Source organism: Vanessa tameamea, chromosome 29 (genome assembly GCF_037043105.1).
Source record: "Vanessa tameamea isolate UH-Manoa-2023 chromosome 29, ilVanTame1 primary haplotype, whole genome shotgun sequence".
NCBI classification, from domain to species: Eukaryota; Metazoa; Arthropoda; class Insecta; order Lepidoptera; family Nymphalidae; genus Vanessa; species Vanessa tameamea.
Window position 1 is genome coordinate 4,680,305 of NC_087337.1, and position 16,475 is coordinate 4,696,779.

General features: G+C 36.8%; 1 protein-coding gene across 1 annotated transcript; it reads left to right on the plus strand.

The window, feature by feature from the left end:
• The first annotated feature begins 507 nt into the window (after positions 1-507).
• Positions 508-8,622, plus strand: LOC113404289 (uncharacterized). Its single transcript, XM_064219639.1, has 10 exons — positions 508-727; positions 852-963; positions 1,894-2,001; positions 2,133-2,147; positions 2,596-2,662; positions 3,787-3,899; positions 4,622-4,749; positions 6,461-6,596; positions 7,366-7,499; positions 8,467-8,622. The coding sequence occupies exons 1-10, from the start codon at positions 596-598 to the stop codon at positions 8,620-8,622; spliced, it is 1,101 nt and encodes a 366-aa protein (XP_064075709.1). The 5' UTR covers positions 508-595.
• The last annotated feature ends 7,853 nt before the right edge of the window (positions 8,623-16,475 follow it).

Sequence of the window (16,475 nt, forward strand, 5' to 3'; positions counted from 1 at the left end):
CATGATGAAATCATTTTATTATCATTTGTAAATATAGATAAGTATTATAGTGATCGATTTTTTCTTTAAAGTATTAATTTGCTAATTTACATGTTTATAATATTCATATTGATTATTTTCTTTAGACAATTATAATCCTTTTTATTTTACTTACTTTATTCAAAATTCGCAATTAGATAGAAACAAAACACAATATGGGTGAATTGAAAAATAACTTAAAATCGATATTTGACAATATTTTTCGAATTACATTTCATTTGAGTCTCTGTAGCTTAAGTATATAGTTGTTAAAAGCAAAAAAGGGGGTACTAAATGAAGTCTGACAACATTTGTGTTGACATCGCACAGATAAAAAATATATTATAAATTGATCTTAAAAAAATAGCAATTGCTAACAATAAGGAATAATAACATACACCACGGAAAATATTTTATTATTATTCTTAAATTAAAAATATATATATTATTATATTAAATAGTAAACATTTTTTTTTTCGGTACGCAATCGATCGTCTTTTATCAAACAAACGCGGGAAGTTCGAAATTTGAACAGAGCGATGAACTCCTTGTTTAGAAGTTCACGAAAAGGCTAAATATGGAGGAAGAAGATGAATTTGTAGGTTGCATTAGTTGCACAAATACTAATGATTTATGCGACCTATTTGTTGCTTACGCAAATAATGAAGAAACATACGGACAAATGCTTGAAACCTGCTTTGATGTAAAGGTTAGTTTTTTAATACAATTCAAAATAATGTTTGACTTTTCGTTTAATGAATACTATATTCTCTTTGTATAAATTTAGTATTATTATATATAACTAAACTTATTTTAAGTATGTATTGTTTAAGGTGTCAAATTATTTTAAATATATATGCACCAATTGCGTCGAAAAGTTAGAAAAGGCGAATACATTTAAAAGTCAAACTATCAAAACGATTGATACACTACAAACTATCAAAGGTAATCACTTTATTACAATTTTATTTGTTAAATCTGTACATTGCATTTATATAACATATATTAACATTAACAAGATTCAATAATATATAAATGTTCTAATCATGACTTTTGAAATGATGAAAATTTGGGAAGACTGTTATTTTTAAAGCAATTCAGATGATCTCGATGACTATCAAATATATCAATGGCTGCAATTAAATGTGTGTTATCCATTGACTTTTGAGTATGCTAGACGCGCTGTCCTGTACTGCGTCTTGCGTAATGTGTTACGGTCAATTGTCCTCAACTCTTTTAGTCGAATACGAGCTGACATTTGTGCAAAGCAGTGTTTTGTATAATTAACAAATTGGGATATTATTTGTTTAGTAGGTCATAACACGACGTTAATAATAAATAAATAATAAATAAATAAATACTGGACAACATCACATACATTACTCTATCTTATTTTGAAGTAGAGTATTATTATTATGAAGGTTTGAAGGTTAAAAAAGCTGTCACTTGTCACTTACGTCGTATTGATACTACGTTGAGCGCAACACGTAAGCGTCATTAAAAATTCCTGTCGTATACGGCGCTTTGGTCGCGAGAAAACTATTCTCTTAAAGCTATATAGCGCTGTATGGGACGGCAAGTAATTCAGACGCAGGACCAACGGCTTTACGTGTTATCCGAGGGTCTGGGCAGCTACTGAGAATGTTTAGGAAGACCTAATAAACTCATTATGAGGCTGACCCGGAGTGTGAACCGAGTACTAACTTGGTAGCTCAATACAGTGGTACATAACAGGACTATTAGGGGCAGTTGGCTTCCGCAAAGACCAAATAAATTTACGTTTCAGACGAAATCAAACTTTAACCTACGTTCCAAGAGAACTGGTCTTAGTCCAAAAGATAAGCGTTTAGATTGTATTGTTAAATTTTAATTTAGATGAAGAATATCTCGACGAAGCCATCCTGGAAGCTGATGAAGCTCAGGGTAAATCAAGTAAAGCCATCACCAGGAAGTCCGCGAGTGATAACGACGAAAATGATGAAGGTAATGATTTTATAATGAATTCTCTGACTGAATATTGTCAATTGCGAGCCCGGGGTTCCGTACGTATTGAAATTAAATTGTGGTATTGTAAACAGAAAGACAAATGTTAATACTTAAAGTAATGATGTTAGTGTTTGTCCTGGATGGTTGCTAAACCATTCAACCGTTTGTAATGCAACTTTGGTTTGCTAATTAGGTATTTATGTTTATATGCACTAATCCCAAGCATTAAGGTGTGCCTATATATGTACTATAATGTATGTCTGTCTGTCTGTTTGTTGCCCTTTCACTGCCGAACTACTGGACCGAATTTGATGAAATTTGCCACGAAGCAAGCTTCAACTCCGAGGAACGAAAAGGCTCCTTTTTATGCCTAATGTTCGTCAGACTAACATCGCGTGCAAAGCGGCGGGCGGCAATCAGGAAATAAAAAAACATAAGCCATAAAATATGAAAATATTGCAGATATGGACGAAGAACACGAGATCGAGGCCCTCGATGAGACGACTTGCATATATTGCAACCTGCAGCTCACGACCGTGGAGGGGATCCACCACCACATCCGGTTGGTCCACGGCCTCGAACCTCGTACAGGACGGAAGGTTCGTGAATGTAACCTGTGCGGGGCGTCGTTGAGAGATTTGGCCGATCATTTCAATAGGTGAGTCATATCCATTGTTTTTTAAAAAAATAAATTGAAACGATGTACTTGGTGATAGGGCTTTGTGCAAGCCCGTCTGGGAAGGTACCACCGACTCATCAGATATTCTATAGGCAAACAGCAATAGTTTGTATTGGTGTGTTCTGATTTGAAGGTTGAATGAAACTACAGGCATAACATCTTAGTTCTCAAGATTGGTGGCGCATTGACGATTTGAAGAATGTTTAATATTTCATACAGCGCCAATGTCTCTGGGCTGTGATGACCATTTACCATCAGGTGGCCCGTTGGCTGATGCTATGAACTTTCACCCCTGCTATGGTTTAACTGACTTTAGTTTTAGTTTCCTGAGAGCCGAGATGGCCCAGTGATTGGAACGCATGTATCTTAACCGATGATTGCGGATTCAAACCCAGGCACCACTGAAATTTCATGTGCTTAATCTGTGTTTATAATTCATCTCGTGCTCGGCGGTGAAGGAAAACATCGTGAGGAAACCTGCATGTGTCTAATTTCAACGAATTCTGCCACATGTGTATCCACCAACCCGCATAGGAGCAGCGTGGTGGAATATGCTCCACACCTTTTCCTCAAAGGGAGAGGAGGCCTTAGCCCAGCAGTGGGGAATTTACAGGCTGTTTATGTAATGTAATGAGAGATATATGACTGATGTCATAAAGCCACCTTATATATCATCGGTAATTTTAATGACTAGCTTATAAGGCTGCATACCAAGACGTCCTGGATTCGATCCAATATCCAATGTTTGGGCTTACCCGTTGAGAAATACTGAACAGCTAATTTGAATTGCCAGTGTGGACACTCCCGTTTTCACGAGCACGTGCAGCCAATACCCCTGGACTATTTTAGCAAATTTGTATTCCGTGTTTTAGTCGAATATAATTTGGTTTAAAATATTTGTGTTTGAATTGAGTCTGTACAGAAGTAGCTTTCGAACATTCGTAAGCACAATAGTAGTATCAGCTTTACCCGCGTAGCTAGTTTAGATTTGTTATATCGAGATATAAGCTATGTGTAGCCGTTGTGGGATTGACAGAAAAAAATCCAAACATTCGAATTTTAAATATTGGTAGGATTGTAAACGGTATCGTATTGGTCTTTAGGTGTCACAATCCGAGCACGGAAACCGAGGGACGTCAGTACGCGTGTCATTTCTGCGACAATGTGTACAATAGCAAGAAGGCTTGCTTTACTCATCTCAGGATGAAGCATGGATGTATGGAATCGTTTTATCATTTATAAAGTTAATCATCATCCTCAAAATATCCAACACCTTGACAAGGTCCTCGTGTTGAGAAGGTTAACTAAGGTGTTCTCTTGTGGGTCTGGTGTATTCCGAAAAGTTGCTGCAAAAGTCGTTTGTGAATGTATACGTACGGCAAAATTTCATCCCTCATAAACAGGTTTCGTCACTATGTTTTTCTCACGCCGAGCGCAAGATCGTAAACAGATAAAAAATCATTCAAGGGTTTCGATCCGTAATTTCATGATTATATATAATATAAGATCAAACCCACTTTCTGCCTGTCCTACTACTGGGAGAAGGATTTTTGACCCACTTCGATATTTGGTTGATGTTATAGAATACTTTTCATAAAAAAATTGCACGTTTTCTCGCTTTGTTTTTTTTTTCTTCAATCATTACGTTGTCAAAGGTCACAAATAGACAAAGCAGAACGAAGCGTTTCTTATGTATAGTACGAGTAATCGGGCATATACCGAGGCGTAATCCGTAAGCAGAACTGATCGGCATATATCGCGTCCGGAGGAACGACCTGTTAGACAGGAAGGATTCTAGATGAGCAGGAATTAGGTCAATTTTGATTATAGCTGACCAAGAAAAAGACACATCTCTGCCAATGCTTTATATGTTGTTAATCTTAAACCCAAATATAGTATATGAAATGGTCTTGCATTCCTCCTCCTCTTCCCTAACAGTGAAACTCTGTAACGACCACGCGCCAAAATATTCGTCACGTGACCGAAAGAAGTGTCACATTTGCGGACGTGACTTCAGCCAGAAGCAGATTCTGAACAATCACCTGTGGAAAGCCCATGGTTTTGAGGTATGTTTTGTTATGTCTATATCATTTTACTTGGTGGGGTTTGTGCAAGCCCGTCTGTGTCGGTGCCTATAATTCATCAGATATTCGACCGTCAAACAGCAATATTTAGGATAGTTTAGTTTTAAGGGTGAATGAGTCGGTGTAACTGCAGGAAGTTGCAAGTGTGTATTCCGCTTCGAAAAGCCTCGAAAAGTACGTAAAGCCATTGTTCCTGTGTCTAAACTCATTGCGGTCGTGTTGGATTTATTGTCCAATCGAATTTTAAGAGTGAGGGTATTGCAAATACACTAGTAAACTATAATATATTCTGCGTAGGTGAGCTGATCACTCGAAATCGATCAGGACATCATCATCACCACCATCATCACCACCATAATTACCATCATCACCACCATCATCACCACCATAATTACCATCATCATCACCATCATCATCACCATCATCATCACCTTCATCACCACCATCGTCACCACCATCATCACCACCATCATCACCACCATCTTCACCACCATCATAATCACCACCATCATCACCACCATCTTCACCACCATCATAATCACCACCATCATCACCACCATCATCACCACCATCTTCACCACCATCATCACCACCATCATAATCACCACCATCATCACCACCATCTTCACCACCATCATAATCACCACCATCATCACCACCATCATCACCACCATCTTCACCACCATCATCACCACCATCATAATCACCACCATCATCACCACCATCATAATCACCACCATCATAATCACCACCATCATCACCACCATCATCACCACCATCATCACCACCATCATAATCACCACCATCATCACCACCATCATAATCACCACCATCATAATCACCACCATCATCACCACCATCATCACCACCATCATCACCACCATCTTCACTACCATCATCACCACCATCATAATCACCACCATCATCACCACCATCATCACCACCATCATCACCACCATCATCACCACCATCTTCACCACCATCATCACCACCATCATTGCCATCGCCATCGCCATCGTCATCATCAATTAAACAATGCTGTCTTATTTTTTTCGAATGTCATATCTTTGATGACGGAACGCAAATCTGTGTTTTATTAAACACGCTAAGCAGTGTTAAGCATGCCCTGAATACTATTCTAGCGGCAAGATACGATGGCCGTTTTGACACATTAAAAAAGTGATGTGAAATGTAAATTTATTATCGATATAATATATTCAAATCTTTGTTTTTTTGCAAGTAATTTAATTCAAGTTATTGTTGCAAGTAGTATCTGATTAAAAAGGTTTAATAAAAAAAATATAAAATAAGTTTAAGTAATATATTCGAACGAAATCAATTTAAATCAAAAATTGGAATTAGAATGAATAACTTTATAAACACATTACATAAAAAAACACAAATATAACACCGACTACGAGGTCGAGTGTGAGAGTGTGACGTACACGTTTACGCAATAAAATAAATAAAAAAGTTATCTTCGCGGTACCCTAATATTTGTAGTTTAGAAATCACATTCGATAAATTTTGTGACTAACTGCACGTCACTATTTACAATAAAGAACAACAATTTTCTCCTTTGATGTAATTATTTATTAAATACGAAACTTCATGAGCGGGCAAACGTCAAAACGGCCATCATAGCGTGCCGCTACTATAAGTACCGTGTGATTTCGATACAAGTTGTAATTAGGTAGAGAAACGTAAAGCGTTCTTTTGTCCGCTGTGCTCTGAGCGCGTGAGCTACGGAGCGAACTTCAGCGCCCATCTCCTCCAGCGACACCACGTGACGGAGCAAGTGGAACAGCTCGAGTTCAGCTCGATGGATGGTAAGTGTACTTTAACCAGTAGTTAACGAAATACGCACGGTTATGGTACTGGAACATTTTGTGAATATTTATCGGAACCAATTGTAAAACGTCATATTAAGACACTCACAATTACGCTTGTGTGGGTCTTAGTTTGGTATTAATACGGGCTCCTGACAGAAATCACGTCATTCTGGTACGAGCTGTCGGAGTGCAAGCAATTCTTGTGTAATTTAATCTCACTGCATAAAAGGGTACTGTCTACTGATAATAATAATTTGACGTTTTTCTATTGTTGTTGTTGTTGTTGCATGATCTCGGAGTATGAGTGACCTTGATGGAGATGATTCAGATGATTGATGATTCAGACGTAACACTTTTATAACCTTGAGTTTGGTCCTCATTACATAATATGATTCTCGGTTTACATTAGTGCTTCGCCCTTGTACGTTTAGTGTGATACGTAACAGTCTGTAAATGTCCTACCGGCGCAGACCTTTTCTTGTCTCGAGGAGAAAGTTTGGAGCTTATTCCATCACGCGGCTCCAGTGCGGCTTGGTGGAGTCTTAACTCTTACCCTTAGCCCAGTAGTGGGAAATGGACAGGCTGTTACATTTACTTTTTTTGTAAAGTTTAATATATAAAACAATAAGTATATTGAAATTGGTACTATAATTGCAATTCACAAATGTTTCGTAGGTGTTCTCTTCAAAAAAAAACAAATTTCAGCTTTTAATGACTAATATTGAAATTGAATCGTATCGCATTGTACGAGAAATTATTTCCGTAGACTTTATGATGTACAAAAGTGCTATCCAAGAGGAGACGAAGTTCCGTTTCCGCAAGACGACGGCGAGCAAGCAGACGATTGAAGGCGTCCGGTCTCACTACATGTGCAGCCAGTCTGGGATATACGTTTATCAGGTAACGACGCTCTAAATATGTACGTAAGATATTTATAACTCTCAAATTTAAATAAAGTTGTCGCTCTTAAAATAAATATTAAAATATTAAACTGGCATAAACATTGTTTTTCACAGGATATGATTGTACATTGGAAGGATTTCTTTCATATATTCTACCGCCAAATAATAGTACTCTGTATTGTTGTGTTCCGGTTAGAAGGGTGAGTGAGCCAGTGTAATCACATGCACAAGGGACATAACATCTTAGTTCCCAAGGTTGGTGGCGCATAGGTGATGTAAGGAATGGTTAATATTGCGCCTTTGTCTAGGGGTGGTGGTGACCACTTGCCATCAGGTGGCCCATATGCTAGTCCGCCAACCAATGCCATAAAAAAAATAAAAAATTTGATGATCATTATGCCACTCAATGAAAACAATATGAAATTACGTCATTGATCTATTTGTCTGTGGTTTTCTGTAAAGTGTCAGTTAGATCTATGGTAGGCCCCTCCTACTGACAGAATTTTCTACGAGCCCTTATTCAAAGGACTCTTATAAAAAAACCTTTCATGAGTTTCGAAATTTTATGTGTAGGTATGACTTTGAAGGTTGATGGATAATTTTTTGGACAATAACGACTCGTAAAACATTTTTTTTTTTAATCTGAGAAGTCGTTATAATTTATTATAGAAACGAATGTGTCTGATTTTGATACGGTCACTATACATTTTGGTAGTTTACTAATTAGGAAATAATTTATGACAAGTTGTTGAATTACACAAGGATTATACCATCGTAGTAACTCAAAGTTAGAGACCCATTGGCTTTGTAAACAATGGTCAATATTACTGACAGCGCCTATTTTTTGCGGGTGGTGGTGACTACTTACCATCAGTTGGCCCATTTGCCTCTCCACCTACCTACATCACAAAAAAATCTCCGGTGGAAGGATTGTGTAGCGAAACCTTATTTATTAAACTTTAAAGGGTAAAGGCAAGCGTCCAGCCCCCGAGCGTCAGATATACAAGACGGGTAAGGCGTGCCCCGCGCACATGATCGTCACCGAGACGCTGGATAAAGTGCTCGTGACGTTCTACAAGACGCACGTGGGACACGGAAGTGAGTTTAGAGAATGTTCGTAACATACGTGAAGAGATCTTAAGGGGTTATTTGTATGGTGTGGTTGTAAAGTGTGGTGGAATAAGCTCTAAGCCTCTTTCCCAAAAGGAGAGGAGCAGTGGTTACGAGCTGTTACTTTATTTGACATTGATATTTACCGGTTTTATTGGTGAGTGATGAATTAAAGGCATTAGAGACATATCTCTCTTTTTATGGTTTGTCGTAGATATTGTAAGGACAAACGACGTCACGACCAAACTACTGAACCAAAATTGATTTAGCTTAAACCCTAAGGACGGACATCAACGACCAACATATCAAACGCGAGCTACGCCACGGGCGGCAACTAATATGTTAAATAACTTGAAATGTCAATCTCCGTGACCAGTGGTGACCATTTGCCAAAACTTGCCATTTGCTCGACTGTTTTATACTAATTGATTCAACTACTCGAATCAATACTTCATTCTCTTCTCTCTAAAGTCATATTAGTGATAATGAAGGGAGTTATACTTGAAGCTGTGTCCTTTGACTTATTTTGGTCATGGCGTCTATTCTCATGCGAGATTAGAAATATGTGCGTGAGATTTATAGTGCACGAGTTTGTGCGCAGAAACAGGCGTACTATTTGTTTCCTCTCTCATGATCCGATGAGACAGCAAATCCAACACGAACGGAAAGAGCTCAGACCCGATGTCTTTACGTGTTTTCTGAATTCTGAAAAAATATTGACATAAAAACTCAATCTCAAAGCCTCAAAAACTAGTCACTAAAACAAACGGGGAGACGGAATCACTTAGATTATTCAACGTCGTCTAGATGCGTAGTAGATTTTAAGCGATAAGCGTTGCGCAGCGTGTCCATACTACGAGCCGCGCGAGCCGAAGCGCAAGTCGCTGGCGCCCGCCGCGCCGCCGGGCAAGTGCGCGAGCGAGAGGGAGCTAGTGTGCGACACGTGCGGCGCGCGCGTGCCGGCCGCCGCGCTGCGCGCGCACGCCGCCGCGCACGGCCGCGAGCTGCTGGCGTGCGACTGCTGCGCGCAGGTAGCCGTATACACTATGCCAACGTTTGACAGAGATCCAAAAAGGCTAGCTAGCTACGCCACTGTTCGAGCTCGTAGTGTTTTTCCGATTAAAATGGGGCCTCCGATCCTTCCAATGGTGGATTTCTTGGATTAAGTAAATTTAAAATTAAAACGAACCTTCCAAAAAATGCCTTTTTTCTTCCAGCTGTTCCAATCGGTCGATGATTGGACGAGACACATACAGGAGGAACACGAGGTTTGTTCTGGATTCTAGAGGATAGTCTTACACTTAACCTGGAGCTTAAGACAGCCGTTTGGAAAATGTTTCCAAAAGTGTTTGGGTTATTGGACTAGATAGGAAAACTATGCTTAGGGATTATTTTCGTTTAATATATGTGACGGAGGTGTCTAACAGGTAACATGGCTCGATATATATAAACATATATATAGTCCATTTATATATAATTAAAGGCACGGATATCGGTTACCAAGTTCGTAATTCTGAGACATTCGGTCAGAAATTCAATCACTTCTCTCGGATTTCAGCCCAAGACTGACAGACAATTTTTTTCATGTGACACGCCACGTGCGCCTCAAATCACCAAAAGGTGTTCAACTAGAAGTTGAAATATTACAATTTTATGAAGGAGTCATCATTTTATTTCGTTTAACTCAAACGTACGTACACACACACACACACACATATACACACATCAGCCCGCATTCGTCCACTGCTGGACATAGGCCTCTCCAAATGCACGCCACTGTGGTCTTTCTTCGGCAACTCGCATCCAGCTCCTGCCAGCCGTCTTGCGCAAATCGTCACTCCACCGTGCCCGAGGACGTCCTACACTACGTTTGCCGAGACGCGGTCTCCACTCTAGAACACGTTTTCCCCAACGGTTATCGGTTCTACGACAGATATGGCCAGCCCACTGCCACTTCAGCTTACATGCATACAAATTGTTATATACTTTAGATATAACTTATCGATCCTTCTTACCGTTTTCAACGAGCTAACGCCTCGACGGTAACTTGAGACAAATAAAATTTGGTTATCTAATCGTGAATTGTATTGTTAAGAGGAAAACATTTAATAATAATAAGTTGTCTACGAGAATGACGTTGTTTAATTATAGTTTTGAAATAAATACTTTTTAAAGACATTTGGTTTTTTAATTATGGATGCTTTGAATTTCAAGTATCGGTTGAGTAGCTAGACGCGATAGCGTTAGACAAACTGACGTATTAATAATATAAAAAATTTACCTTCCAATAAAATTGTATTATGTTTCCTAAGACGTCCGAAGTCCCTTATGAGAGAGAGTACATCGTCTGATTTCCGCTGCAGGTCGTTAAATTTTACCACTTCCGTTTCCTAATTCACGCCTACCGCCCCCCCATATAGTCCTTTCTGGAACTAAACTGACAAGCGAATACAAGACGCCAAATTTGTCATTGTTCGGCTCATAATGATGGATGTATCCCCAGGAAGACATTACTTGGACTTTGGACGAGGAAACGTAATACAAATTTTATTGGAAGGTAAAATTTTTATATTATGAGTTCCGGTTGACGTCCGAAGTCCATTATGAGAGATTGTTTGTTATCTTCTGGTGGCTTGTATTTGTAATAAAATAATATTTATTTAAAACGCAACAATGTGAATCATTATATTTAATTGAAACATAGCAGCATTAAGTACATAATTTAAATTCATTGAAGATAAGCATATAACACTAACTTATGAATTGAAATCAACATAAATCAAATATTTTCCATTGAAATATTAAGATTTAGTATGAAAATACTGGGATAGAGGTTTTTCAGCAGTTATCTCTGCATTTGTTGTATTAATAATATGTTTTTGATAGAACTTCTTAAATGTATGCTCATGTTGCCAGTTACCTTTAGCTAAGATATCATTAATGTGGTAATAATCTACCCAATTTAAAGAGGATACCGCTGCTCTACAACTTCCAGCTGAGGCCTGAATACCAGAATCAGCTAAAAGACCTTTTATCCAACCACCGATCATCGCTGCAGTAGCTGGTCTAGTAGGGCCTTTAGTTGCTAAGAATATTCCCTCTGATTTGTTGTGTCATGTTCATTAGAGTACGTAGCCAGTATACTGCATCGATGTTTTGGTCAGGAGCAGCCACAAAAGTCCAACTTGAGTGTTGATAAGATGAATCGGTTTTCGACCCAAATATAGGATGCAAGGTGATGGAATCTACATTATCTATAAAATGTTCACTGTCAACATGTAAAAGAGTAAGGCGACCCGAAGCTAACAGCAAAATAGCGGCAGTGTGCCTGGATATTTGATTGGATATCAGATTGAACAGCCTCGTGGTTGCTTCTTCTGTGAGATGCCACTCGGAGCCGGCGCGATTGCGCGTGAGGTGGTCGGCTTCGGTGTTGTACAGTCCCGGCAGGTGGTGAGGGAGAAGTACAACATTGAGGTGATCTACAAGAGCCAGCAGTTTTTGAGTCAGATCTAGCAATTGTCGTGACTGGGTTCCTCCCTCGTTCTTTATAAACTATTTGACACTGGCACAAATACATATACATACATTCTTTTTTTAAAAAGATTGATCTGTCACGAGATATAATGAAATGATTGGAGATTATTGAAAAATATATTTTTTGGAGAATTATTATAAAACGTGATTTTATTTTGTCATCTTAATCTACTGAAATAACAAATATCTGTATTTATGCAAGTCTTAAATATCATGTCACATAAAATGATATTAATTAAAGTTCAACAAATTAATAAACAACTAATTACAACAATAATTTTATATATTAAGTTTATATTAAGTGTGCACAGCGAGCTGATATTTAAATATAATATTTATTTTATTTAATTTTTATTTAATTAGACATCCTATGACGTAGTTCTTAGTAGTTCTTAGTCAATAACAATAGTATATAGACTTAGACAAAATAACTACAATTTTCTTAATACGATATATTGCTAACAAATTTTGCCTGTGTGATTAATTAGCTTGAGTTATCGCAGAGCCTGAAATCGGTTAGAATTGCGTCTTCATTATCAAATAGTCTAGGGCTAAAACTCTGTACCTCGAGATCTACATCCTCATAAGTTTGTCAATAAACTAAAACATAATTAGAATAATTAAAATTTTTATTTATTTTATTTATTAAGAAACATGTTATACATAAAAACATATATTTATACTTTAATAAAGTAACTTTATATAAAGTGTGCGACTCTTTAAGACGGCCATGCATTTTAAGGCACAATATACAAACATGCATTGACAACATGCATTTTAAGGTACAATATACAAACTGTATATATATTTTTTTTTACTAAAGTAATTTTATATTAATAAAATACTAGAGATTGACTACATTTCATTTAAAAAATAAAGCAATAAATATTATAATTAAATAATAAAATAATTTATCGCGTTAATAACATATAACAAAATAAATTCAATAAAAAAATGAAGTAAATTAGTAAATAGAAATAATTTTTAAAAATTTAAATTTATTAATAAATTAAATATTAACTTTAAATAAATTTTTCGTTGATATCTTAAACTAACGTGCTACAATATTTTGTTTTGTAACTAAGATTCTAAAATTAATGTAATTCTATGAGATCATACCTCGCGGTACTTCCCCTTTCGCATCTACATTTAGAAATAAAATAAATATGATTAATATATCACAAACTTATACGGATATTTCATTCTATATATTTTTTTAATGTATTCTGCCTAAGGCACACTAGCAAATAGCCACTTGCTTGTAAGTGATCTCCATCGACAACAGCAATGTAGGAAATATTAACCATTCAAGGCGCCACCAACCTTGGGAACTTATTGGGATGTTATATCCCTTGTTCCTGTAGTTACACTGGCTCACTTAAACTGGCAAAGCTCACGCACTCTTGTAACCAGAAAATAGCAAAAAGTATTGCTTATACCCAGACAGCTTGCAGAGAACCCTACTACCAAGTATACACCTAGTTTGACCTTCAGTATGTTTCGCTATTTCTGTCATGTTCAACACTTTGCACTTCTTAAGTGATTGATGAAATTATGATAAGGCTAAAAAATGCCATATCATTTGGTGGTCCACTTTAACTCGACCTTACATTATTCCTGAGTTTTAGACTGCCCAAAATTGGAGTGTAATATTAGAGGGTTCAATTATGTACGTAAGTTTAATTCTCCCACCATAACCTTCAAATTGGGTGTATGGTAACATTGGAATCCTGACATATACACAGACTATCTTTTTAGTTCGTTATTTGGAAGATCAGTCCTGTTTTTTTATTAGCTTTTATTTAACTCGAAATATTGTTAAGGACAAATCTTCCAAGCTTAATTAAATCTTCCTCTTAGTTTACGATGTTGACAATGTTTTAAGTTAAGCATGTGTTAATTCTACACCAAAGGTCGTCGCCAGGAGAAGGGAGTCCTCAGTCAACCACAGTTATGAAATTTTGGGTACTATAAAGTTTATTTCTTATAATAAATATTTGGTATTCAATTATTAAACTTAGACACACTAGATATTAGCTCAGTAATTCTTATGACGTCTAAAGGGCGGTAGCATTCCCAGAAAGTTTTAACTACTCTCTTGAATATTAACATGACGAACTAGTTATATCACATAACGATTCGAAAGTGCTTCTGTGAGTGTACTAGGATAGATATTATTATTATTATTATGATAGGAAGAATATTTTGATTTTGGGAATGACAGTGTCCAAAAGAGGATATATGGATAATATCATCGTAATTACAGCGTCATATGACCGTTTATTTTTTCGCTGGAAAAACGGCTTACGGGTTACCGTCACGTGTGGGAAGCGCCGGTGTCTAGGACGCCTAGTACCCACTAAAAAACCAGCGGTACCCCTTCCGTCTCTTCGGCAGGCGCCACGGGATCGCTTTAGCATGCTAACCATGACAGTGAGCCACTGACATGACCCCAACCGACCTTGCGATTGATTGAGATCTGGTTTTTCCGCCGCGATCGTGTGGTTAAGACGCGTAAGTGCTGAATATTATTGATTGATGAGCTTAACAAAATTTTCCTTAGTCATACATGTATTAATAAAAAAAAAAACTTCTGACCCATGACGTGACAGTACTAATCGCTAAACAAATCAATCAATAATTTAAACAAATAAATGAGTTTTTCTTTTAATTCTTAATTAAATAATACTTAAACCAAAAGCCGCCGCGCGTTTCGAAGGAGGTTTTAGTATAAATATTATTAAATAAATAACCGCACTTCGCAGTTTCATCTACTTTAACACTCTGGGCCAGTAGACGTCAATATTGACGACCTCGTGGTCGAGTAGTGTGTACACCGGTTTTCATGGATGCCACTCCGAGGTCCCGGGTTGGATTCCCGGCCGAGTCGATGTAGAAAAAGTTAATTAGTTTTCTATGTTATCTTGGGTCTGGGTGTTTGTGGTGCCGTCGTTACTTCTGATTTTCCATCAGATAATGATCAGAGTAATGTGTGTGATGTTGTTGAATATTTATTTACATAGACGTCATAACAATTCCTTATGTATAGTGTCTGGTCCCTTATAGAGTTAAATTTAGACCATTGATGTGACGTGAAGCGTGAATTTTATATTATTTTGTAGAATATTTAATATTTATACGCACTGACTGACGTACGTTATTAGTAATCCAACCGAATCAATTATTAATAATAGTGTTATGAGAAAAGTAATTGAGAACAATAATACGAATTCCTTGATGTAACTTAAATAGTATTTATAATAAAGCATCGACTTGTTATTGTAACATCACTTAACCTGTTTGGAGGTCATTATAAAAATGTTGCCAGTGTTGTAAATTTGCAATGTTCTGTGGTAAATTTTAAATTTTATATTTATTAGGTATGTCTATATCTTGTACAAAAGGAAATATATATTTTTAAGCAAAAGACGTTTTGAACGTCGATTATCAACATTTTGGAAGTAGAATTATAGTGGAAATCAGTAGTTATGTGTAATAGTGTTGTAATCAATATAATAAATAATAAAAAAAAGCCTTTTTTTCCATACAAAATCTACAGTTATAAAGTTTTTGTTCTTTTTTTAAGTTATATAAGAATAAATATTTGATTATTTAAGTAAAAAAATATGAAAATGTTTAAATATATAAAAAATCAAATTTTGATTTCATAGGTAAGGTGTTTCTTCTTGGAAATTTTTGTGTTTGCATGGACCCCTCTCAAGTGAAGGCCTCCTCCAAGGCTTTCCATTTGTGTCTATTATTTGCTGTTATTGTTTGTTCCTGCGATCTTTTGTATTTCGTCCTCCCATCTCGTGTAAGGTCTCCCCCCTCTCCGTTTGCCTGTTGGGCCCTTCCATGTAGTGACATTTGCTGTCCATCTCTCGTCAACATAATCGGCATACTCTCTACATGGCCAGTATTAGTATTATAAATAAAGATATATAAATCATAAACTCTTAGTAGTGCACAATATAGCTGAGTTATTAGCAAATCGCATGAAATACGTAAATCTAAGGTTTGTTTATCTTTATCCTCCCCTTGGAAAAGGCTATATGTAACTATGACGTAACTTTTTTTTTTTTGAGAATATATTTATTTTAATATTTTTTTCTGTTATCTATCCGTGTAAAAGTGTGTGCAATTCCAGCATTTTATTGTATCTTTGTTGCGACACACTCCTTTCTAAGTCAAAACGATTCTAAATTTAAATGAAATAAAGTCATCGAGTATTCATACAATCCTTGCAATACAACACTTTCGTCATTGTCCGGCGTAAACGGGAAAATCCTCACTCCGACGCTAGCAACACTATCTATATCGGAGTATT